The following is a 24,537-nucleotide window of genomic DNA, read 5'->3' as shown; positions in this document are numbered from 1 at the left end:
CAGCTTAAAGTGATTTCTTCCACCAGCAAGATCAGTGGATTTATGAATTCTAGTTCATATTCATAGGCAGAGCATAAAAGGTCATACCTAAAAAGGTGATTTAAAATTCAGTAATAAATTCTAGTATGTTTTTATGAATAGTTTTACAATTTACTCACAACTTTGCTAGACTGAAAAGATGGTGAATCCACTGAGCTACCATTTCCTGATGCCTACTAAGGGAAGCCTTTGTTGGTAGGCTTTAAGTATGCACAAATGCACAAATCATGGCTAATACAGGTCAGTGTACCAGCTTACATGTACTTGACTGGCTGATACTACTTTATGTATGCTAGACAGATAATCCATTTTCTGACCTTCTAAAACTCACCTCCTTGGTTGTTACCATTGGAGTTTTGTTCAGACTTAGGTTCATTCTGGTTTGTAGTTCCTATAAAAACAAAGAAATATTCTGTGAAGAAAGGACATCAATATTTAACTAAGGATACTGGTAATATGTTTCTTTCGGCCTCTAGGGGTGGGAGGGTAGATTTTTCCACAGGAAGTTCTACTTTTGCCACTGCTTCTATGAAACATGCTTTGAAACTGCTCATAAATCTAGATCTCTTTACTGGATTATTTAAGACAGAAAACATATAGCTAATGTAACACTTACCAGGTACTTACTATGTGCCAGCCACTGATAAAATAGTTTGTATATGGGCCATGTGGTTATGAGGAATTTCTACCACTGTCAGCTCTGCTATTCTGAGGACAGTGGACCACCCTTACTATTAACAAGTGCCCAGGTCTTGTACACCAGCACGCCTAACTTCATACAATGGAAGAGAAGATGAAGTGGCTTAGGGTTTTCACGTAAAATTGCAAGCCTTCTTGATATAATTATTTGAATTTTTAATTAGTACCTTAAAATTTGGAAAAAGTTTGGAAGAATTCTATGCTCCAGTTAAGCAACTTTTCAGGGTGCATTATTCACCCTGGATCTTTATATAATGGAAGATTAAACAATATATTACATGGGAGGCGAGCAAGTATATTATTGTGTACTTTGTGAAAGGAAGGGCTCCCCCCAAAAAGAACCTTTTAAGTACGAAGAAAGTAAGCAATAACAATTCTGATGGAGCAATCTTTGCTGTGTGAGAAGATTTCTTCCTCTTGCTGGAACCATAGTACCTTAATCCCAGAAGGCTATGGTGTGAAGAATAAACCGGAAAAAGATCAACGTCAGTCAACTATGTATTTAGATGTATTTAGCAGCAGGTACCAAATAACTGCCAATATTATGAAGGGCTTAAACATGCCAGGCCTTGTGAGGAGCATGTAACCTGATCAACTCATCTAATCCCCAAAGAATTCTGCGACAAGAACACAGCTAAGCAGTGACAGAAGACCCACAGGAGACCGAGAGGAGACCAACACGAGATCCACAGGACACCACCCAGCGGTGCATAGTTGCTCAGTCGTGTCTGACTCTTTGAGATCCCATGGACTGTAGCCCACCAGGCACCTCTGTCCATGGAGATTCTCCAGGCAAGAATACTGGAGTGAGTTGCCATGTCCTCCTCCAGGGGATCTCCCCAACCCAGGGATCGAATCCAGGTCTCCTGCACTGCAGGTAGATTCTTTACCATCTGAGCCACCAGGGAAGCCCATGAATACTGGAGTGGGCAGCCAATCCCTTTCTCCAGGGGATCTTTCCCACCCAGGAATCAAATCAGGGTCTCCTGCCTTGCAGGCAGATTCTGGCCACCCAGCCAGTAAGTGGTGGATTATCAGATATGGACCAGGCTGTTTGATTCCAAAGAGCGTACATGAGCGTGTGAAATGGAAGTGCTGATTTTCTATGATAAACCTGCTTCTGCCCGCATGTTCCTAGTTTTGCATTGCTGGTTGCTGAACCCTAACAACCAGAAGTTATCTTTTGATTCTTCCTCCTTCCTCACTCAAGCATCCAATCCATTAAAAATGATTTCAGTTCCACTCCCCAAGCAGATCTAGACTCTACCCACTTATCCCCATTACCCCATGTCTTCCTGTTGCCCAGATTACAAGAGCCTCCTGTTTTTCTCTCCCTGCTGTTGTCACTCTTATGACAGATGCTTTCCTTTTTTCTTTTTTCTGGCTTGAGGAAGAAGGCAGAAAGTGCCTTCTTTCTAAGCTCTTTCTTAGTTTTATGACTTCTTCACCTTTTTTTTCAAAATAATACTTAAGAAGTACCTACTGTGTGCAAGCACTGAAATAAATAATGTCTTGGATGATCTAAGTACAAGGAGGCAGGTGCTTTACATGCCAGAACAACACCAAGTATTACAGCAGAATACTTCACTAAATGGGATTAAGTTAAGTTCATTAATTGGGACAGATTCATCAAAGATTAATTTCATCTCCTAACTGGCTACCCATTATGGTGGCTTTTGAAGTCTGGCAATCACTATATAGATACCATATTAAAAAGCAGAGATTTACTTTGCAAACAAAGGGTCATGTAGTCAAGGCTATGGTCTTCAGTAGTCATGTACGGATGTCAGTGGGACAATAAAGAACACAGAAGAATTGATGCTTTTGAATGTGGTGCCAGAGAAGATTCTTAAGAGTCCTTTGGACAGCAAGGAGATCAAACCAGTCAATCCTAAAGAAAATCAACCTTCAATATTCATTGGAAAGATGGATGCTGAAGCTACAATACTTTGGCCAACTGATGCTAAGAGCTGACTCACTGGAAAAGACCTTGATGCTGCCAAAGATTGAGGGCAAGAGAAGAAGAGGGCAACAGAGATGAGGTGACTGGATGGATTAATCACTGATTAATCAGTGATCTGATGAAATAGACATGAGTTTGAGCAAACTCTGGGAGACAGTGAAGGACAGGGAAGCTTGGCATGCTGCAGTCTGTGGGGTCACAGAGGCAGACACGACTTAGTGACTACACAACAACAAATCACTTATATATGGAATCTAAAACATGGCACAAATGAACCTATCTGTGAAGTAGGAAGAGACTCACAGACATACAGAACAGACTTAGGGTTTCCAAGGAAACCCCAAGGTTTCCAAGCAGAGGGAGGGACTAGAGTCTGGGGTTAGTAGATGCAAACTTTTACACATAGAATTGAGAAACAACAAAGGTGCACAGGGAACTACATTTAATATTCAGGAATAAACCACAATGGAAAAGAAAATAAAAAAGAATGTATACATGTATATACCTAAGTCATATGGCTGGACAGAAGAAATTAACACAAAATTGCAAATTAACTGTACTTTAATAAAGTATTAATAAAAAATCTCCATGATATTGCACAATATTGTGAATATAATTATGCCACCCATACAGTTAAAAATGGCTAACACTGTGAATTTTAAGTTATGTGTATGTTTGAACAGTAAAATAAAACAAAAAGAAAAATTCCAAGAAGTCAGAGACTTGGTCCCTTTTGGACTGTGTCCACACATTAGAAATAATCAAGAAATATTTGTTGAATAAAATAGAAAAAAATGGATCCAAGGATAGGATTTGTGTACCTTTTTAAGTTTTTACCTCTGTCACTCTTAATAAAGGCAGTGAGAAGATAAACTAAATATGACTTAGAAGAAACATGCGTTGATAGTACTCTTATTTATAACATTAACCTGGTTCCTATCCTTCCATGTCAATTCAGAAAATCAGGAAGAAATCCATCTATCCCAAACTAAAAGCATAAGAAAAAAGTTTCATCTACTGTTTCAAGAAGGAAGCAATGGGGTGGACTGAAATCTAACTGATGGGTGAAATATAAGCAGGATCTCCTTAGAGTCCACCAAGGCAAAATAAGGCTGCCATGGCTGACCAGCTTAAAGTGATTTCTTCCACCAGCAAGATCAGCAGATTTATGAATTCTAGTTCATGTCCATAGGCAGAGCCCAAAATGTCACACCTAAAAATGTGCTTCAAAACTCACTAATAAATTCCAGCATTTTTTTATTAACAGTTCTAGAATTTACTGACAATTTGCTAAACTGAGAAAGATGATGAATCCAGTGAGCTATCATTTCCTGATGCCTGCTAAAGGAAGTCTTTAATGGTAGCCTTTAAGTAATCACAAATGCACAAATCATGGTTAAGACATATCAGTGTACCAGCTTATATGTACTGGACTAGCTGATATTACTTTATGTATGCTAGACAGACAATCCATTTTCTGACCTCTTAAAACTCACCTCCTTGGTTACCATCGGAGTTTTCTACAGACATAGGATTCTTCTGGCTTGGAGTTCCTATAAAAACAAAGAAATATCCTGTGAACAACGGACATCAATATTTAACTAAGAATACTGGCAGTATGACAAAACCCACTGAAAAAATAAATAAATAATAAAAAAAAAAAAGAAAAAAAAAAAAAGAATACTGGCAGTATGTTTCTTTAGGCCTCTGAGGGGTGGGAGGGTAGATTTTTCCACAGGAAGTTCTACTTTTGCCACTGCTTCTATAAAACATGCCTTGAAACTGTTCATAAATCTAGATCTGTATCACTGGATATTTTAAGACAGAAAACATATAGCTAATGTAACACTTACCAGGTACTTACTATATGCCAGCCACTGATAAAATAGTTTGTACATGGGTCATGTGGTGATGAGAAATTTCTACTACTGATAACTCTGGTCTTCTGAGGACAGTGGACCACCCTTACTATTAACGAGTGCCCAGGTCTTGTACACCAGCATGCCTAACTTCATACAATGGAAGAGAAGATGAAGTGGCTTAGGGTTTTCACGTAAAATTGCAAGCCTTCTCGATATAATTATTTGAATTTTTAAGTAGTACCTTAAAATTTGGAAAAAGTTTGGAAGAATTCTACGCTCCAGTTAAGCAACTTTTCAGGGTGCATTATTCACCCTGGATCTCTGTATAATAGAAGATTAAACAATATATTACATGGGAGGCGAGCAAGTGTATTATTGTATACTTTTCCAAGGAATGCGTTCCCCACCCCAAAAACCTCCCAAGTATAAAGAAAGTATGCAGTAACAATTCTGATGGAGCTATCTTTACTATGTGTGCAAATTTCTTTCTCTTGCTGGAAACATAATCCATTTATCCCAAAAGACTATGGTATGAAGATTAAACCTGAAAAAGATCAAGGTCAGTAGACTTGTATTTAATGTATTTAGCAGAAGGTGCCAAATAATTGACAATATTATGATGGACTTACTACATGCCACGCCTTGTGTGGAGTACATAACCTGCATCAGCCCATCTACCCCCAAAACAATTCTGTGATAGAAACACAGCTAGGCAGTGACAGAAGACCCACAGGAGACCACCCAGCTGTGTTTAGCTGCTCCTTTAGGTCTGACTCTTTGTGATCCCATGGACTGTAACCCACCAGGCACCTCTGTCCATGGAGATTCTCCAGGCAAGAATACTGGAGTGAGCTGCCATGTCCTCCTCCAGGGGATCTTCCCAAACCAGGGGTCAAATCCAGGTCTCCTGTTCTGCAGGCGGATTCTTTACCATCTGAGCCACCAGGGAAGCCCATGAATACTGGAGTGGGTAGCCTTCTCCAGGGGATCTTTCCAACCCAGGAATCGAACCAGGGTCTCCTGCCTTGCAGGCAGATTCTGGCCACCCAGCCAGTAAGTGGCAGATTCTCAGATGTGGTCCAGGCTGTTTGATTCCAAAGCACGTACATGAGAGTGCCAAATGGAAGTGCTGATTTTCTACAATAAACCTGCTTCTGCCCGCATGTTCCCACTTGTTGCATTGCTGGTTGCTCAACCCTAACTCCTGGAAGTTATCATTTCATTCTTCCTTCTTCCTCACTCCACCATCCAATCCATTAACAATTATATCAGTTCCACTCCCCAAGTAGATCTAGACTCTACCCACTTATCTCCATTACCCCATGTCTTCCTCCTGCCCAGATTACAAGAGCCTCCTGTTTTTCTCTCCCTGATGTTGTCACTCTTTTGATGGATGCTTTCCTTTTTTTTTTTTTTTGGCTTGAGCAAGAAGGCAGAAACTGCCTCTTTCTAAGCTCTTCACCCTTTTTCAAAAAATACTTATGAAGTACCTACTGTGTGCAAGCACTGAAATAAAGAATGTCTTGGACGATCTAAGTACAAGGAGGCGGATGCTTTACTTGACAAGAAAAGAGCAAGTATTACAGCAGAATAGTACACTACATGGAATTAAGTTAAATTTATAAAGTGGCACAGTTTCATTAAAGATTGATTTCATCTCCTAACTGGCTACCCATTATGGTGGCTTTTGAAGTCTGCCAATCACTTTAGACAGTATATTAAAAAGCAGAGACATCACTTTGCCAACATAGGTCCATCTAGTAAAAGCTATGGTTTTTCCAGTCGTTATGTATGGATATGAGAGTTGAACTATAAAGAAAGCTGATCACCAAAGAATTGATGCATTTAAACTTGAGTGTTGAAGGCTCTTGAGAGTCCCTTGGACTGCAAGGAGATCAATCCAGTCCATCCTAAAGGAAATCAGTCGTGAATATTCATTGGAATGACTGATGCTGAAGCTGAAACCCCAATACTCTGGCCAACTGATGGGAAGAACTTACTCATTGGAAAAGACCCTGATGCTGGGAAAGACTGAAGGTTGAGGAGAAGGGTACAACAGAGGATAAGACGGTTGGATGGCATCACTGACTCGATGGACATGAGTCTGAGTAAACTCCGGGACTTGGTGATGGACAGGGAGGCCTGGAGTGCTGCAGTCCATGGGGTTGCAAAGAGTCGGACACGACTGAGGGACTGAACTGAACCACTTTAGAAAGTTCCTCTTAAAAAAAAAAAAAGAAAGTTCCTCTTATTTGGATTCCCCCTGCAGGCTAAGAACACTTTAAGGCTTGCCTAAGATTTGACAGATGTAATCTAGAGCATTAGAAATGGCTGTCTCTTAGCAACCTGTTTGATCTCTTGAATGCAGCATTTCTGAAGCCACCTCAACCCTTGGACTTTTCAGTTCAAGGTCATTAAAGTCCCTTCTCTCCCCTATGACTGTTTAAGGTGGGTTTCTGTCACTTGCCACTAACAGTCCTGAGTAACAGCCTTCCTCTCCCTTACATCTTTCGCTGCACTACCACAATCTATCCTGTTTGCTGGCTTGCTAACCTGTTTAAACTATCCTTCCTCCTTCAACTGAAAATATTTATTAAAGTATGCAGCAGACTGAAGAAAATCTTAAAAGTAGAATTTCAGTAATGCTTTTTATCTTTTAGCACAATATTCTGGGCAATGACAGTACTGCTTGAAGAGTCAACATCACACAATGCAGCTTAGTGGAAAATGGTTGAAAGATGGATTCTGGACTCTGAAATCAAACCTGTATTAGCTGTTTCACTTTGCACAAGTTAGGTAACTTCTAAGTGTCAGTTTCCTCATTTATAAAATGGGGATAATACTGGAAGGATCCAATGGGATGATGTATGGACCTCAACTAGCACAGAGTGAGGAGCTCACAGAGTGAAATGAAAGTGTCTAGTAAAAACTAGTTATGGAACTCTAGTATGACAAAAATCACTGTACTTCATAATAACACTTTAAACAGATTACAGATGACCTATAAACACTAGGATAACATTTACTTGTTCTTTTGAGATGTCCTTTATAGAAACTTCCTTTAGTTTCAAGGTGACATTATAGTCTGGAGAAACGGATTCCCGCTCACATTGGTGATACCAGTTCATGAAATCAAGGCTCTTACATAGTAGAGCATTCCAAATTTTCAAATAGCATTAACATCTAGTGAGACATCAGGTAATAAACAGAACTGTCAAAGAGGGAGTATTAAATTAGGGCAAAAAAATCTGTTATGAGGGTGAAAGAAAAGCAAGGACACTTTACTCAGTAATTCTTCAGAGAAACAATAAAAAGGTATACTTTCACAAAGTAACATAAAAAATGGAGATCTACTGACATAAATATTGGTATAAAATTAGCACCAAGTTATGTTTAACTCTAGATAGTTCACTTTTACAATCAAACACCTCGTAATATTGAAAATATGATGGACATGCTTTTACTGATCATTCTTTCCTTAAATGATCTCAAAATGAGGTCTACAAAGCTAGTCTGTCACATGTGCAATTCAGCAAACAAAAAAATTCAGCAAAACAAAGGAAAGTCGTTATCTAATTCACCCAGATTATTCTAGCAAAAGTAGGCGTTGTGTCTGAACCATCTGGTTTTGCAAACTCTAGATAAAACTAATGTAAAGCTAAATATACAGTGGATAGAATTTAAAAACCATGAAAAGCTTGGGTCTTTAAACTAACTTATTCTGCTAAGAGTTGACAAAGAGAAAACAAAATTTACACAGGAAATCCCAGGTTTCGCCGCTTTACCGAAAAAGTCCCCAAAAGGCCAAGGGCCTAAAGGGACACCTCCCTTCCCCCTGAAGCTAAAGGTCAAAATCATTCTGTCGTTACCCTACTGGCGGTGCCCTGAACTCCTAACATCCGCGCAGCTGTTCAAGGCGGCAGAGTAGATCCGCCTCGGCCGCTGTTTACGGTACACGAGGGGCCGGGAGCGGCCATCCACAAGGGCGCGAGCATCACCTGCGCCCGGGAGGGCTGGCCGCACGCCCCCGAAGCTCCCAACCTGAGCCCCAAAGTGCAAACTTGAGGCGTCCGGGGTCCTTAAGACTATACATGCATAATTGGTTTGATTTTACACGACGCGATGAGACGCCGGAAAACGCTGAAAGGTTAGCAACTAACTGGTAGACACGTCTGCTCAGGAGTCGGTAGACATATTTTCCAGTCCCCCTAACCGTTTACAAAAGGAAGCCTGAGAGGAACTCTAACCTCCACGAGACACATTAACTTCGGGGAAAGGCTGTAACAACCGCGCTGCAGGCCGGTCGTCGGTAGCGCAACAGGTGACTCGCCGCCCTCCGGCCCCGGCCGCGGCGCGCCCCGGAGCTGAGGGGAGGGCCAGACGCCCCTTCCGCCGGCGGCCCCGCGGGGCGCGAGGCCGCCTGGCCGCCCCCAGCCGCCCTCAGGCCCGCGCACGGCCGCCGCGCGCCCGTCCCCACACTCGCACAACTTTCCGCGCGGCCACAGCCAGCCGGGAGGCTCGCGGGCCGGGAGCGGCCCCGGGGCCACTCACCCTCGGGGTCCGCGCTGTCCGTGAAGACCTTCAGCAGCGCCACCCCAAGCACGACCCCCAGGGCCAGCAACGTCAGGAAACCTCTCGCGCCTAGTCCCATTGTTCCGAGGCGGGACGCCGAGGCCTCGCGGGTCCTCACCGGGCGGCGGCGGCGGCGACACGGCTGAGAGCCTGCTCCCGCTCCCCTTCCCCTTCCCCTTCCGCCGCGCACGCCGCCCCTCCCGCCGCCTCCCCCCAAACACCAAATCCGGCGCGGGAGCCTGACCCGGAGGGGGCGTCGCGTGCCGGCCCAGGCGGCGGGGGGGGGGCGAGGCGGGGCCGAGGCGGTGGGGCGGGGCTGAGGGGCGGGCGCGGGGCCTAGGCTTGGGGGCGGGGCGGGGCTGAGGCGGCGGGCCGGAGCCGTGGCAGCGGCGCGGGGCCGAGGCGGCGGGGCGGGGCTAAGGCGGGGGGCGGGCCCGAGGCGAAGGGGCGGGGACGAGGCGGGGCTTGCTTTTGGCAGAGTAGGGCTCTCCTCGCCGCCTCCCCTTCCCGCGCGCGTCTGCGAGCCCCAGAAGGTTTCATCAGGTTCCTTTTTTTTTTTCCCCCCAGAAATGGCAGTTTCGGTTTTTTTTTTGGAAAATAGCGAGCACCTGCTGCCTCTCCGGATAGCGAGCGCGCCGGGCTTTGCTGGGCTCGGAAGGAAGTCTTTGAAGAGTAGATTTCTGGTGGGGCGCGTGGGATGCTTGCGGCTTCGAGTGAGAGGGAGAAGCCTTGGGCGAGGGCGGAGTAAAGGGAGGTCCGGGAAAGAAGCTGGAGTAGATGGGATCCCCTTTGAGGGGTCCTGGGCCGTCAGAGGGTTTTTTTTGTTGTTTTTTTCTGAGTGATCTAGCCTAAGATGGGGCGAGGGGTGGAGGACTCGACAAATTCGTTTATGATTCCCTGGTGGCTCAGACGGTAAAGCGTCTGCCCGTAACGCGGGAGACCCAGGTTCGATCCCCCGGTTGGGAAGATCCCCTGGAGAAGGAAATGGCAACCCACTCCAGTACTCTTGCCTAGAAAATTCCATGGATGGAGGAGCCTGGTGGGCTACAGTCCAAGGGGTCGCAAAGAGTCGGACACGACTGAGCGGCTTCACTCACTTTATATGTAAAACATCCTTGATCTCTATACCCCAAATTATACGCCATCTTCTTTCACAGGTTCCCGGCTTCTCTAGACAGCTTCCGTGCCTAAAGCAGTTATTAAAGTGGACTCTGGGGCGGAGGTGGGGGGAATGGCGGCAGGGGGACACCGAAGAATCGGTAGCTATTCAGAGGAAAGTATAGCCGGCAAGACCGAGTTTGCACACGTCTAACCTAGTAAGTTCTCTCCTTGGAGAAGGCGTCTGCTATCCCAGTTGGGATGGAATAAGCTGTTTTGAATAGTTTTTGCCTAAGTATCTCTTCAGCCCTTGGAGCCAGTGCTACTCACCTGTCTTGACTTGCAGTACTCCTAAAGTCTGCATTTTGTTTCTGCTAAGAACTCTGAAATAACCTGTAGTAACCCATGGCTGATGCAAGAGAATGACAAAAATTTAGTCCTGATTTGGGTGGGAAACCCTCAGTTGAGAAGGATCCAGGGCACATAACATCCAGCCACGCCCCAAGCCCAACTATATAAATGTTGCAGATCAAAATGTTGTTGGTTCTTTTGGTACCTGACCCAGAGTTCATGACATAAAGACCTTGATATAGCAGTTAAACCCCACAAAATATGTTATGACAGATTGTATAATTTCTGATCTCAGGTTCAGTCTATCATTGTAGACATGACTTCTATTTCTTTGCGTTGATCTCTGAGGAAGGCTTCTTATCTCTCCTTGCTATTCTCTGGAACTCCGCATTCAAATGAGTATATCTTTCCATTTCTCCTTTGCTTTTCACTTCTCTTCTTTTCACAGCTATTTGTAAGGCCGCCTCAGACAGCCATTATGCTTTTTTGCATTTCTTTTTCTTGGGGATGGTCTTGATCCCTGTCTCCTGTTCAATGTCATGAACCTCCGTCCATAGTTCATCAGACACTCTGTCAGATCTAGTCCCTTAAATCTATTTCTATTTGCACTGTATATTCATAAGGGATTTGATTTAGGTCATACCTGAATGGTCTAGTGGTTATCCCTACTCTCTTCAGTTTAAGTCTGAATTTGGCAATAAGGAGTTCATAATCTGAGCCATAGTCAGCTCCCGGTCTTGTTTTTGCTGACTGTGTAGAGCTTCTCCATCTTTGGCTGCAAAGAATATAATCAATCTGATTTTGGTGTCGGCCATCTGGTGGTGTCCATGTGTAGAGTCATCTCTTGTGTTGTTGGAAGAGGCTACTTGCTATGACCAGTGCATTCTCTTGGCAAAACTCTATTAGCCTTTGCCCTGCTTCATTCTGTACTCCAAGGCCAAATTTGCCTCTTACTCCAGGTGTTTCTTGACTTCCTACTTTTGCATTCCAGTCCCCTATGATGAAAAAGACATCTTTTTTGGGTGTCAGTTCTAAAAGCTCTTGTAGGTCTTCATAGAACTGTTCAACTTCACCTTATTCAGCATTACTGGTCGGGGCATAGACTTGGATTACCGTGATAGTATGACCAACCTAGACAGCATATTAAAAACAGAGACATTACTTTGTCAACAAAGGTCCATCTAGTCAAGGCTATGGTTTTTCCAGTAGTCATGTATGGATGTGAGAGTTGGCCTATAAAGAAAGCTGAGCACCGAAGTACTGATGCTTTTGAACTGTGGTGTTGAAGAAGACTCTTGAGAGTCCCTTGCACTACAAGGAGATCCAACCAGTCCATCCTAAAGGAGATCAGTCCTGGGTGTTCATTGGAAGGACTGATGTTGAAGCTGAAACTCCAATACTTTGGCCACCTAATGTGAAGAGCTGACTGATTTGAAAAGACCCTAATGGTGGGAAAGATTGAGGGCAGGAGGAGAAGGGGACGACAGAGGATGAGATGGTTGGATGGCATCACCGACTCAATGAACATGAGTTTAAGTAGGCTCCAGGAGTTGGTGATGGACAGGGTGGACAGGGAGGCCTGGCGTGCTGTTCATGGGGTCGCAATGGTTGGACACGACTGAGCGACTGAACTGAGGCTGAATGAATGGTTTGCCTTGGAAATGAACAGAGATCATTCTGCTGTTACGGAGATTGCATCCAAGCACTGCATTTTGAACTCTTGTTGATTATGATGGCTACCCCTTTCTTCTAAGGGATACCTACCCACAGTAGTAGATATAATGGTCATCTGAGTTAAATTCACTCATTCCAGTCAATTTTAGTTTGCTGATTCCTAGAATGTCGACATTCACTCTTTCCATCTCCTGTTTGACCACTTCCAATTTGCCTTGATTTATGGACCTAACATTCCCTTGATTTATGGACCTAACATTCCAGGTTCCTATGCAATATTGCTCTTTACAGCACTGGACCTTTCTTCTATCACCAGTCACATCCACAAGTGGGTGTTGTTTTTGCTTTGGCTTCAACCCTTCATTCTTTCTGGAGTTATTTCTCCACTGATCTCCAGTAGCATGTTGGGCACCTACTGACCTGGGGAGTTCATCTTTCAGTGTCCTATCTTTTTTGCCTTTTCATACCCCTGTTCATGGGGTTCTCAAGGCAAGAATACTGAAGTGGTTTGCCATTCCCTTTTCCAGTGGACCGCATTCTGTCAGACCTGTTCACCATGACCCAGTCATCTTGGCTGGCCCCACATGGCATGGCTCAGTTTCAGTGAGTTGGACAAGGCTGTGGTCCATGTGATCAGACTGGCTAGTTGTCTGTGATTGTGGTTTCAGTCTGTCTGCCCTCTGATGCCCTTTCTAGCGCCTACCTTCTTACTTGGATTTCTCTTACCTTGGACGTGGAGTATCTCTTCACGCCTGCTCCAACAAAGTGGAGCTGCCACTCCTTAACTTGGATGTGGAGAGGAAATAGAAAAAAAAAAAAAAAAGGAAAAGAAATAGAGGAACTGATTCAAATGAATTCTTTTTAATGGCTGAGTAGTATTCCATGGTGTATATGTACCACAGCTTCCTTATCCATTCGTCTGACTGGAGCCCATTATACAGAGTGAAATAAGCCGGAAAGATAAAGACCAATACAGTATACTAACGCATATATATGGAATTTAGAAAGATGGTAACGATAACCCTATAACAGAAAAAGAGACACAGATGTACAGAACAGACTTTGGGACTCTGTGGGAGAAGGCGAGGGTGGGATGTTTAGAGAAAATAGCATCAAAACATGTATATTATCAAGGGTGAAACAGATCACCAGCCCAGGTTGGATGCATGAGACAAGTGCTCAGGGCTGGTGCACTGGGAAGACCCAGAGGGATCGGGTGGAGAAGGATGTGGGAGAGGGGATCAGGATGGGGAATACATGTAAATCCATGGCTGATTCATGTCAATGTATGACAAAAACCACTACAATATTGTAAAGTAATTAGTGTCCAACTAATAAAATAAATGGAAAAAAAAATAAATAAAAGAAAAAAAAAAAAATAGAGGAAACAACAAAATGGGAAAGACTAGAGATCTCTTCAAGAAAATTAGACATACCAAGGGGACATTTCATGCAAAGATGGGTCAATAAAGGACAGAAATGGTATGGACCTAACAGAAGCGAATATTAAGAAGAGGTGGCAAGATACACAGAAGAACATACAAAAAAGATCTTCATGACCCAGATAATCACGATGGTGTGATCACTCACCTAGAGCCAGACATCCTGGAATGTGAAGTCAAGTGGGCCTTACGAAGTATCACTACAAACAAAGCTAGTGGAGGTGATGGAATTCCAGTTCTGCTCTTTCAAATCCTAAAAGATGATGCTGTGAAAGTGCTGCACTCAATATGTCAGCAAATTTGGAAAACTCAACAATGGCCACAGGACTGGAAAAGGTCAGTTTTCATTCCAATCCCAAAGAAAGGCAATCCCAAAGAACCTCAAACTACCACACGATTGCACTCCTCTCACACGCTAGTGAAGTAATGCTCAAAATTCTCCAAGCCAGGCTTCAGCAATATGTGAACCGCAAACTTCCAGATGTTCAAGCTGGTTTTAGAAAAGGCAGAGGAACCAGAGATCAAATTGCTAACATCTGCTGGATCATCAAAAAAACAAGAGAGTTCCAGAAAAACATCTACTTCTGCTTTATTGACTATCCCAAAGCCTTTGACTGTGTGGATCACAGTTTATTACTGTGGAAAATCTGAAAGAGATGGGAATACCAGACCACCTGACCTGCCTCTTGAGAAACCTGTATGCAGGTCAGGAAGCAACAGTTAGAACTGGAGATGGAACAACAGACTGATTCCAAATAGGAAAAGGATTACGTCAAGGCTGTATATTGTCACCCTGCTTTTTTAACTTATATGCAGAGTACATCATGACAAATGCTGCTGGAGGAAGCACAAGCCGGAATCAAGATTGCTGGGAGAAATATCAATGACCTCAGATATGCAGATGACAACATCCTTATGGCAGAAAGTGAAGAAGTACTAAAGAGCCTCTTGATCAAAGTGGCTCTTTCAGCCATGAAATAAAAAGATGCTTACTCCTTGGAAAGTTATGACCAACCTAGACAGCGTGTTAAAACGCACAGACGTTACTTTGCCAACAAAGGTCTGTCTAGTCAAGGCTATGGTTTTCCAGTAGTCATGTATGGATGTGAGAGTTGGACTATTAAGAAAGCTGAGCTCCGAAGAACTGATGCTTTTGAACTGTGGTGTTGGAGAAGACTCTTGAGAGTCCCTTGGACTACGAGGAGATCCAACCAGTCTATCCTAAAGGAGATCAGTCCTGGGTGTTCACTGGAAGGACTGATGCTGAAGCTGAAACTCCAGTACTTTGACCACCTGATGCAAAGAGATGACTCATTGGGAAAGACCCTGATGGTGGGAAAGATTGAGGGCAGGAGGAGAATGGGATGACAGAGGATGAGATGGTTGGATGGCATCACTGATTCAATGGACATGAGTTTGGGTAAACTCCGGGAGTTGGTGATGGACAGAGTGGACAGGGAGGCCTTGCGTGCTGCAGTTCATGGGGTAGCAAAGAATTCGACAAGACTGAGTGACTGAACTGACTGAACTGTAGACATGACTAATCATAGAGTTTACCTGGGGGCAGTTCTGTTCTGAATTTACAGACTTTCATCTGTTGATTCAACCATATGTGGAAATACAAAAAGCAAGCACTGCAGATTTAGCTTTCTTTAGTTGTTTCAGATGGTAAAGAATCTGCCTGCAATGTGGGAGACCCAGGTTCAGTCCCTGGGTGGGGAGAATCCTCTGGAGAAAGGAATGGCTACCCACTCCAGTATTCTTGCCTGGAGAATTCCATGGACAGAGGAGCCTGGCAGGCCACGGTCCATGGGGTCACAAAGAGTCAGACACGACAGTGACTAGCACTGCCCCCATTTAATTGGGAATCTGCTTTAGGAATAAGTTGTGCTGATGTCTGCCTACCCATCTGTCCAAGCATTTCACAATCCGGGCTCAGCCTGCCTTTCCAGCAGCTGGTTCATTTCTCCGTGAACAAGAGATGCTCTCTGGTTCTTTGGCATTTGATAGAGTAGCTCTAGAGGTGGCTGTCCTTGTTGGCAGCCCTGGCAGCAGCAGCAGTTTCTCCAGGGTTACAAGACTGAGTTTCTGATGCAGAAGTGGTGTTGGTGGGGAGCTGCAATGGAGACGGTTTCCTCACTGGTCTAGTTCTGCTGGTTTTGTGCATCATTTCTGGAGGCCTAACCTCTGTGATGATTCTCTTTACCCTCTGATAATTCTGAGAGCCACCCAGTATCTTCAACATGCTCCTTTTCTGCTGTCTCAGCCAGAGTCAGCTTTTCTTTCTCACAACTAAGAATCCTGACTTTCTCACAACTTGAATCAACTATGGTTGATTATGTCCTTTTCCCTTGGGAGGCTACAATCTCCATTAGATGCTTTACCAGCTATTATTTAGTGCTTGCTCTGTGATGGGCTGGGTCCTAACAGAACTTCTAGTATAGTGGCAAGACAGATATAGTGACAGTTACAGCCTAGTATCTAATAGAATGTGATTAGAGGCTATGATGGGATAATGGAAAAGCACACATTGGAGCCAGGGTCTGTGTCTTTATATTTGTACCTCAGGGCATAACACACTTCCTGTCACATAGAAGGCATTTGGTTTCTATTCATGGAATGAATTTTAGATAGAGATAAACAGAGCAGCAGAGCTCTGGTACTCCTCTCCCTCAATTATGCTCTTTTCAAAAAAACCATCCTGTATTTCCCATATGTCTGTATCTTTGATTTAAGATCACCTAGGGGTGTACCAGAGATTGGAACTACCATTTATTATTTCACTCTATCAGAAAATATACAAAAACTTACTACATGCATGACATGTAGCAGACACTGTGCTACATGCTAGGAAATAGCAGTGAATAACTGTGATCTAGCTATCACATAAAATGATAGACCCAGTGAGTGGTTTCAGAGTGAGTTCATTTCTGGATAGGAATGACAGAAACTGCTTCTATTATGACTATACGAAAGTTATTGAGAGTTCATGTTTTCCCACCAAAACGTGTGTATATCCCACACTAAATTTTTATTTGTGAAAAAAAGAGGTGAGAGAGGAAGGCTCATCTGGTTTGATGTCTACAGATGATTATTACTTTCTACCTATATACAAATCATTCTGTTGAGAAAGCCATACTTGCACGAAGAACAAATCAGAATCTGCCTGACTTTAAGACTGAGAGGTAACTGCAAATAAGGCAAGGCAGTGGAAAATTTAACACAAGAGTGGGAGTTGGCCTGTGGCCCTTTCCCTGATTCTGCCTATTTCCTGTCGACTTCCATTTTAGCAGATTGACAACGTGTTAGAAACTGTGATCAAGTCTTCACAACGAAAGCTGATTTTGGGGTGTCTTCCCTCTTTTGTACCCCACTTCCTTTCCTTATATATTAGAGCCCCTCTTTTTGTCACACCTCCTTCTTCCCTCTTCTTTTAGTTTTATCTTCATGTTTTTTTCCCTTCAGAGTACAAACTGCAGCCAGAGTGTGAATCTGTTCATTAATCCAAACAAACCAAAACAAAAACTCTTACTGGTATCTTGTGTTTGATGCTATATAGGATTCTAAGATTAAGACAAAAGTAAAAGTAAAAATTGTTGCTGTTCAGTTGCTCAGTTGTGTCTGACTCTTTGCACCCCATGGACTGCAGTGCTTCCTGTCTTAATAATAGAACTGCAGTGCCTCCTGAAAGACAGGATTCCCTGTCTTTCACCATCTCCTGGAGTTTGCTCAAACCCACGTCCATTGAGTCGATGATGCTATCCGATCATCTCATCTTCTGTCATCCCCTTCTCCTCCTGCCCCCAATCTTTCCCAGCATCAGGGTTTTTCCAGTGAATTGGCTCTGCGCATCAGGTGGCCAAAATATTGGAGCTTCAGCTTCAGTTCTTCCAATGAATATTTAAAAGTAACAATAGAGCAAAACAAAACAAAACCCAAATGGACAAGTTATGGTAAAGAAAACCGAAGGAAGACCAATGAATTCCTACTGGATTTTCCTTTTGAAATAAGGAAGTCAGAGAAGAAAGTTCTTAGTGGATTAAAGGTTTTAAGGACTGACTTCTCAAAAAGGAATTGAAGGGACTTCCCTGGTGGTCCAGTGGCCAAGACTCTGAGCTCCTAATGCAGGGGGCCTAGGTTCAATCAATGAACTAGATCCCATAGGCAGTAACTAAGACCCAGTCCCCCACCGCCCCCCACCAAAGGGTTAAAAAAAAAAAAAAAAAGGGATTGGAGAGCTGTGTCTGAATCTGAAGGATTTGGTTGGGAGAGGTGGTGATGGAGACTGTTCAGCATGGATGCGAGCAGGATTCTGTTGTGTGAGGCAGTAGGAAGGTGAGGTCTGAGTTCAGAGACTTCAGGTGATGGGCACCAGAAAGTTCCATGGGCATTTCCAATGGAAGTTCCATGGGCATTAGTCCCGGGTTGTTTATCAGCTCCCACTTTGGCTCTATTTCTTCTCTATAGGAAGCTGTTAGGAATTGGCACACTTTCCTTTCCTGTTTAAAGTCACTGCCACAGATCCCATTATTTGGTGTTTTTATTTCTTCAACCCTTCATATGGAGTTAGTTGCCTAAATCCCCAGGCCATTCTATAGTAAGGGTTAATAATGGTGGAGAATTTGAAGTAAATAAAATAGCTGTTGTGAGGAAGTTAAAGAAAAATCTGATGTAAAGTTCTTAGGCTCTTAATTCTTGCTCAGTGTTTCCTCTCCCATCTAGGAAACAGAAGAGTAAGGCTTACCATTCATTCATTCAACAAAAGTTTGAGCAATTGAAAACACGCACATATATTCAAGAAACAACTAGAAAAGTGTCATACTGACAAAACACAAGATTGTGATGGAAAACAACTGGGCAGTTACTTTAGAATAAATAGGTAAGTCCTCTGTAAGTAGGTAAAAGTTCAGCTGAGTCCTTAAATGAGATGGTCGGATGGCATCACCGACTTGATGGACATGACTTAGAGTCAACTCCGGGAGTTGGTGATAGACAGGGAGGCCTGGCGAGCTGCAGTCCATGGGGTCACAAAGAGTCAGACACGACTGAGTGACTCAACTGAACTGAACTGAGTCTTAAAAAGAGCCATGTGAAAACCAGGGGGAAGTACATTTTATATAAGCTTGGTGTGTCGGGGGAACAGAAAGCAAGCAAGTGTGGCTGAAGCAAAGAGATGTAAGATGAGGCTTGGGACTTTACAGGTGAGGAGTTGGGTGTTAATTTAAATATGATGAAAAACCATTAAAAAGTTGGCATTAGCATGTTATGGTTTATATTTTTAAAATGGTTACACCAGCTGCTATAGAGACAAGTGAGTAGAAACAGGAAGTTCAGTTAGGAGGCTGTGGCATGGTGCCTTGAACGAGGGTAGAAGTAGTGAAAATGGAAGAACTGAATGCATTGGGCATGTGGGTTGAGTGTGGAGTCAATCAGATGTTTTGTTTGAGGAAAAGAGAACTAAGGCAGAATCCTAGTTTTGTGGCTTCAGAACTAAATGAATGGTAGCTCCATACCCCTTGTCCTGGAACATTCAGTCATACTTTCTGAACTTGGTTCTACCGTCCTCCTGTCCTTTGGAGTCTTACAGCAAACTCCATCAAGAATGCATGCAGAGATAGCTGGGGAAAACAAAAAGTTTCGGTGATTATCTGTTGGTACCTGTTGACTCATGTCAAGCAGTGTTGGGTATTACCTGAATTTGCTCTCACTCCACAGGAGTGCACTTTGGGTATTAACTGAACTGGAGGAAGAGATCAAATAAGAATTATAGTTAAATACATGTCACGGTTGTTTGGAAGGCCATATCATAGTGCTGGGGAAAGGTAGCAAAGACTCCAACAAAAGACCCCTTCATATCAGCAATCCCCAATCTTTTTAGCATCAAGCACCAGTTTTGTGAGAGACAATTTTTCCTTGAAAGGTGGGGAGGTGAGTGTTGGTTTGGGGATGATTCAAGCACAGTACGGTTCACTCCTCTGAGAATCTAATGCTGATCTCATGGGAGGCGGGACTCAGGCAGTAAGGCGGGTAATGAGCTATGGGGAGTGGCTCTCAGTTGCCTGCCACTCACCTCTTTCTGTATGACCTAGTTCCTAACAGGCCATGGACTGGCATTGGTTGGGAACCCATGCTCTATACCAGTATAGAAGAGAGAATGTAATTTTACTATTGAGTAAGCATTATCAGTGATAACATGCATATCAGATATCACAACGATTTTCACACAGGTATATTCAAAAAGTAAAAAAGAGAAAAATGAAAACTTATCTCTCAGAGACAAGATGATATACCTTGTAATTATCTTATTATACCCATGAGAGACCTCTGAGCTAATTCCAGAGGAATGTTTGCAGTTTCAAGGGTCAGAAGTCCTGTGACTGTTTTGTAAGACCAAAAGAGCAGATCCTACTTTTCAGGCCTATCATATACCTTCAAGGTGACATCCTAAGGAGGAGAGGGTGAGTTGGTAGTGACCTCCTTTATCAAAGAAAATTTCATCATTTTACCTTTACAACTTGCCACATATTTTTCCAAAGAACTTTCATGTAGTCCACCCCAAGTAAGTTAATATGTGAGAATTTCATCATGTGATGAGAATAAAAGAAAAGACAGTACCTTATAAACACTTATGGCTTCTCCCACATTCTCTGCCTCCTTGTCCCCCGGTCCTAACTTCTGGGTCTCCTTCCGAGAGAGGGGCTGAGTGTGCAGCTCCATTCCTGAGCTTTCCTGATGCAAAATCAGAGCCTGAGGAGAGAGGGGGCTGAGCTGAAGAAATAAGAGTAAGAAAAAGAAATAAGAGAACACCAAAACGATATTAACGGCTGTAATTTTTGGCTGAAAGGAAGAAGAAATTGAAGTTAAAGGGGAAGAAACGTGAAACCAAGAACCACAGGGGATGAAGTTGAGAGAGAATTTTTGGTGAAGATTTTGAGATGGGGGCTTTAAGTCAGCCATGGACTTGAGATGTACTGAAGTGAAAAAAATGGGGCAAAGGAGGTTTTAAGAAGTGTTATTAAGGGTTACAGATTGAATTTCCCATAGCATTCAAGTGATGGAAGTAAAGATTCAGATGCCTTTATTTTAAATCAATCAATTATTTTTTATTTATGGGCTGTGCTGGGTTTTCATTGCTACATAAGCTTTTCTCTAGTTGCCGTGAGTGGGGGCTACTCTCTAGTTGCAGTACATTCTCCTTGCGGTGGCTTCTCTTGTTGCTGGAGAATGAGTTCTAGGGCACATGGGCCTCAGGAGTCATGGTGTGAAGGCTCAGTAGTTGCAGTTGCTGGGCTCCAGAGTACAGGCTCACTAGTTGCGGCACACGGGCTTAGTTGCTCTGAGGCATGAGGGATCTTCCCATCCCAGGGATCGAACCCGTGCCTCCTGCATTGGCAGGCAGTTTCTTCACCACTGAGCCACCAGGGAAGCCTCCCAGAAGATTTTAAATGATCTTTGATTACTGAACCAAAGGTCACAGAATGTGAAGCCCTGACAAGACTGGGTCCTGCAGGTCCTGGGTTAGATTACCCTTAATGGAGCGTCTGAGGAGTGTTAACTTTGAAGATGGTCTGAAATCAGTAATAAGCATTCAGAAATTCTTTACTGAGGACCTACTGTGTTTGTAGCACTCTGCATGGCATGGAGGAAGAAACAAAATAGTATAATGTGTGGCCATGTCCTCGGAGCTTATACATTTAGATAAATGACACATTTCCATGTGGACAGGTAAATAAGAACATGCCACCAAAAGGAGTGTCATAAGACAGTGAGGGCCGTGACTTGCTAGGAAGGAGTCCTAACTCTATGTTGGGTGCTTTCCTAAACCTTGAAATCTTCATTTATCCTTATTCTGTTTTTTAAGCTTGCTTCCCAAATTGTAATAATTTTCTTAAGCTTTAAGGTTCTATGATTTCAGCCATATCTACCAAACAAAAATGCCATATTTAGGGGGGGAAAGCCTGGAAAAAAGTACTGAAAAGTTAATAGTTATTTTTCTGGCTTTCTAGGCAGCAAGGGCCACAGGACTGGAAGAGGTCAGTTTTCATTCCAATCCCAAAGAATGTTCAAACTACCATACAGTTGTGTTCATTTCACATGCTAGCAAGGTTATACTCAAAATCCTTCAAGCTAGGCTTCAGCAGTACACAAATCAAGAAATTCCAGATGTACAGGCTGGGTTTATAAAAGGCAGAGAAATTAGAGATCAAACTGCCAACATTTGTTGGATCATGGAAAAAGCAAGGAAATTCCAAACATATCTATATATCTATGTATCTATATCTAGCTCTATATATGCACATACTTCTGCTTCATTGACTAAATGAAAGCCTTTGACTGTGTGGATCACAACAAACTGTGGAGAATTCTTAAAGAGATGGGAATACCACTTTACCTGTCTCTTGAGAAAGCTATATTCAGGTCAAGAAGCAGCAGTTACAACCAGAAATGAAACAACTGACTGGTTCAAAATTGGGAAAGGAGTAGGACAAGGCTGTATATTGTTACCCTGCTTATTTGAGTTACATGCAGAGTACATCATGAGCAATGCTGGGCTGGAGGAAGCACAAGCTGGAATCCAGATTGCTGGGGGAAATATCAAGAGCCTCAGATATGCAGATGATAATACCACTCTAAAGGCAGAAAGAGAAGAGGAAGTTAGAACTTCTTGAGGAGGGTGCAAGAGGAGAGTGAAAAAGCTGGCTTGAAACTCAACATGAAAAAAACTAAGATTATGGCATTTGGTACCATCAATTCATGGCAAATAGAAGGGGAAAAAGTAGAAACAGTAACAGATTTTATTTTCTTGGGCTCCAAAATCACTGCAGATGGAGACTGCAGCCATGAAATTAAAAGACACTTGCTCCTTGGAAGAAAAGCTATGGAAAACCTAAACAGCTTATTAAAAAGCAGAGCCATCACTTTGCCAACAAAGATCTGTATAGTCAAAGCTATGGTTTTTCCAGTAGTCGTGTATAGATGCTTGTACATGTTGGACCATAAAGAAGGCTGAACACTGAAGAATTGATGCTTCTGAGTTGTGGTACTGAAGAAGATTCTTGAGAGTCCCTTAATCTGCAAGAAGATTAAATCAGTCAATTCTAAAGGAAATCAACCCAGAATTTTCATTGGAAGGACTGATGCTGAAGCTGAAGATTCAGTACTATGGGCACCTGATGCAAAGAGCCAACTCACTGGAAAAGACCCTGATGCTGGGAAAGCTTGAAGGCAAAAGGAGAGGAGGGCGACAGAGGATGAGATGGTTAGTTGGCATTACTGACTCAGTGGGCATGAGTTTGAGCAAACTCAGGAAGATAGTGAAGGACAGGGAAGCCTGGTGTGCTGCAGTCTATGGAGTTGCAAAGCGTCAGACGTGACTTAGCAACTGAACAACAACAGGTGCCCTTGTCTTTTCCTTTCTACTTTTCTGAATTTTCCAACTCCTCTAAAATAAATATTTGCTGCATTTCAAGGAAATTTTTTTTTAAGGCCCTTAGTTTAGAATGGTAAGACTAATAGTGATCCAAAAATATTTCTATGATTATTCTATAGTTAGGTATCAGGCTAAAGACAAGTATGACTTTATCTTCTCTCAGAGCTTAGGCCTGAAGAAAAGAACAAAACAAAATTCTCTCCACATGGAGAGGAAAATCCAGAACTTAATTGAAATTCTTTCCTCCAATATTGTTTTTGTTTCCTCCAATATATCTACTGGTCTGTTTCCAGTGGCCCACTCTTTGTATAAATAGTGCTGTCATTAGCCTGAACATATGAGTTAAATCTTAGTAGAGTTAACCTTTTAAAGAGAGTTTACTAGGAGTCAAGATACTTGCTTTCTCTTGTCAGCTTGTTACCAAAACACAAGCCTGTGTGCCTGAGCACAGTGAGGCCAAACAGTACCAAAACATTGGAGTTTGGAACAGAGAAAGGCTTATTGAGGACCGTGTAAGGAGATGGGTGGCTCATGCCTTAGAAACCTCAAACTCCCTGAAAGCTCTCAGCAAAGCCCTTTTACGGAAAAGGTGAGGGAGGGGCATGTAGTTCTTGCAAACAAAGTTCTTGGTGTCAGTTCCTCTTTTTTTGAGGTCAGGTCATGGTCAGGTAAGAGTGTTTCTATTTATCTCCACCAAATAAATGTTATTCTCTGTTCTGGTGAGAAAGGGCAAGGTCCCAAGGCACACCTTTCGCCCCCTAAGGGATGAGCCCTGGCTGAAGAGGCAGAGCTCAGTTGGCAGCTCCCTCGGGGCCCGGTCCCCAGACCTGGCCCAGTTGTCATTGTTGAGGGAGTCAGTCACCCAACTCAACTGGCCCTCAGGCTTCTCAACCTGCCCAGGCCAGGTCCTGCAGCCTGCATTCTTTGCACACTGCTGCTGCTGAAGCAGCTCTCCACCAGCTCAAGGCCTGGGCCCGGTCAGGGGCTGACCTAGGCGAGGGTTCTGGAGCCCTGCAGGACACAGCCCCCAGCCTATCCCTGGGCCCCCAGCTCACCAGCAGGATGACCCTGGGGAGAAAGTTCGAATCTGCCTCTTACCTTGCTCTCCATTTGATGGCCACCACTCATGCTGGCTGAATAGGCCCACTGATGGTCTCATGGTAACCGTTGCCTGGTAACAGGGAGTGAGCTAACTGTACACAGCAAAGGCAGTATGCCAGGGGCTGCCTATGGCCACATGCTACTATAAGATCTGTAGTTGACTTTCTGTATCTATGGTCAAGCTATCTAACCAGTTTTGCCCTTGATTTCTTCATCTTAAAAATGAGGAACTTACATGCATTGTTGGTAGGAATGTAAAATGATGTGACTGGTGACTGGTGTAGAAAACAGATTGCCAGGTCCTCA

General features: G+C 43.4%; 1 protein-coding gene across 1 annotated transcript in view; it reads right to left on the bottom strand.

Annotated features, from left to right (window-relative positions):
• TMEM123 (transmembrane protein 123) overlaps positions 1–24,258 on the bottom strand; it is a 98,231-nt gene extending 73,973 nt beyond the window's left edge. Inside the window, exons 1-6 of the mRNA XM_043482154.1 lie at positions 24,229–24,258; positions 20,316–20,468; positions 9,744–9,863; positions 9,115–9,652; positions 4,198–4,254; positions 371–430 (exon numbers count right to left, since the gene is read on the bottom strand). Of these exons, the coding sequence (XP_043338089.1) occupies positions 371–430; positions 4,198–4,254; positions 9,115–9,652; positions 9,744–9,863; positions 20,316–20,468; positions 24,229–24,258 (958 nt within the window). The remainder of the gene's footprint in view (positions 1–370; positions 431–4,197; positions 4,255–9,114; positions 9,653–9,743; positions 9,864–20,315; positions 20,469–24,228) is intronic.
• Between the last annotated feature and the right edge of the window lie 279 nt (positions 24,259–24,537).

Source organism: Cervus canadensis, chromosome 11 (assembly GCF_019320065.1).
Source record: "Cervus canadensis isolate Bull #8, Minnesota chromosome 11, ASM1932006v1, whole genome shotgun sequence".
In the NCBI taxonomy this organism is placed as follows: domain Eukaryota; kingdom Metazoa; phylum Chordata; class Mammalia; order Artiodactyla; family Cervidae; genus Cervus; species Cervus canadensis.
The sequence above is the reverse complement of the archived record's forward strand: the minus strand, read 5'-3'. Positions and strand labels throughout refer to the sequence as shown.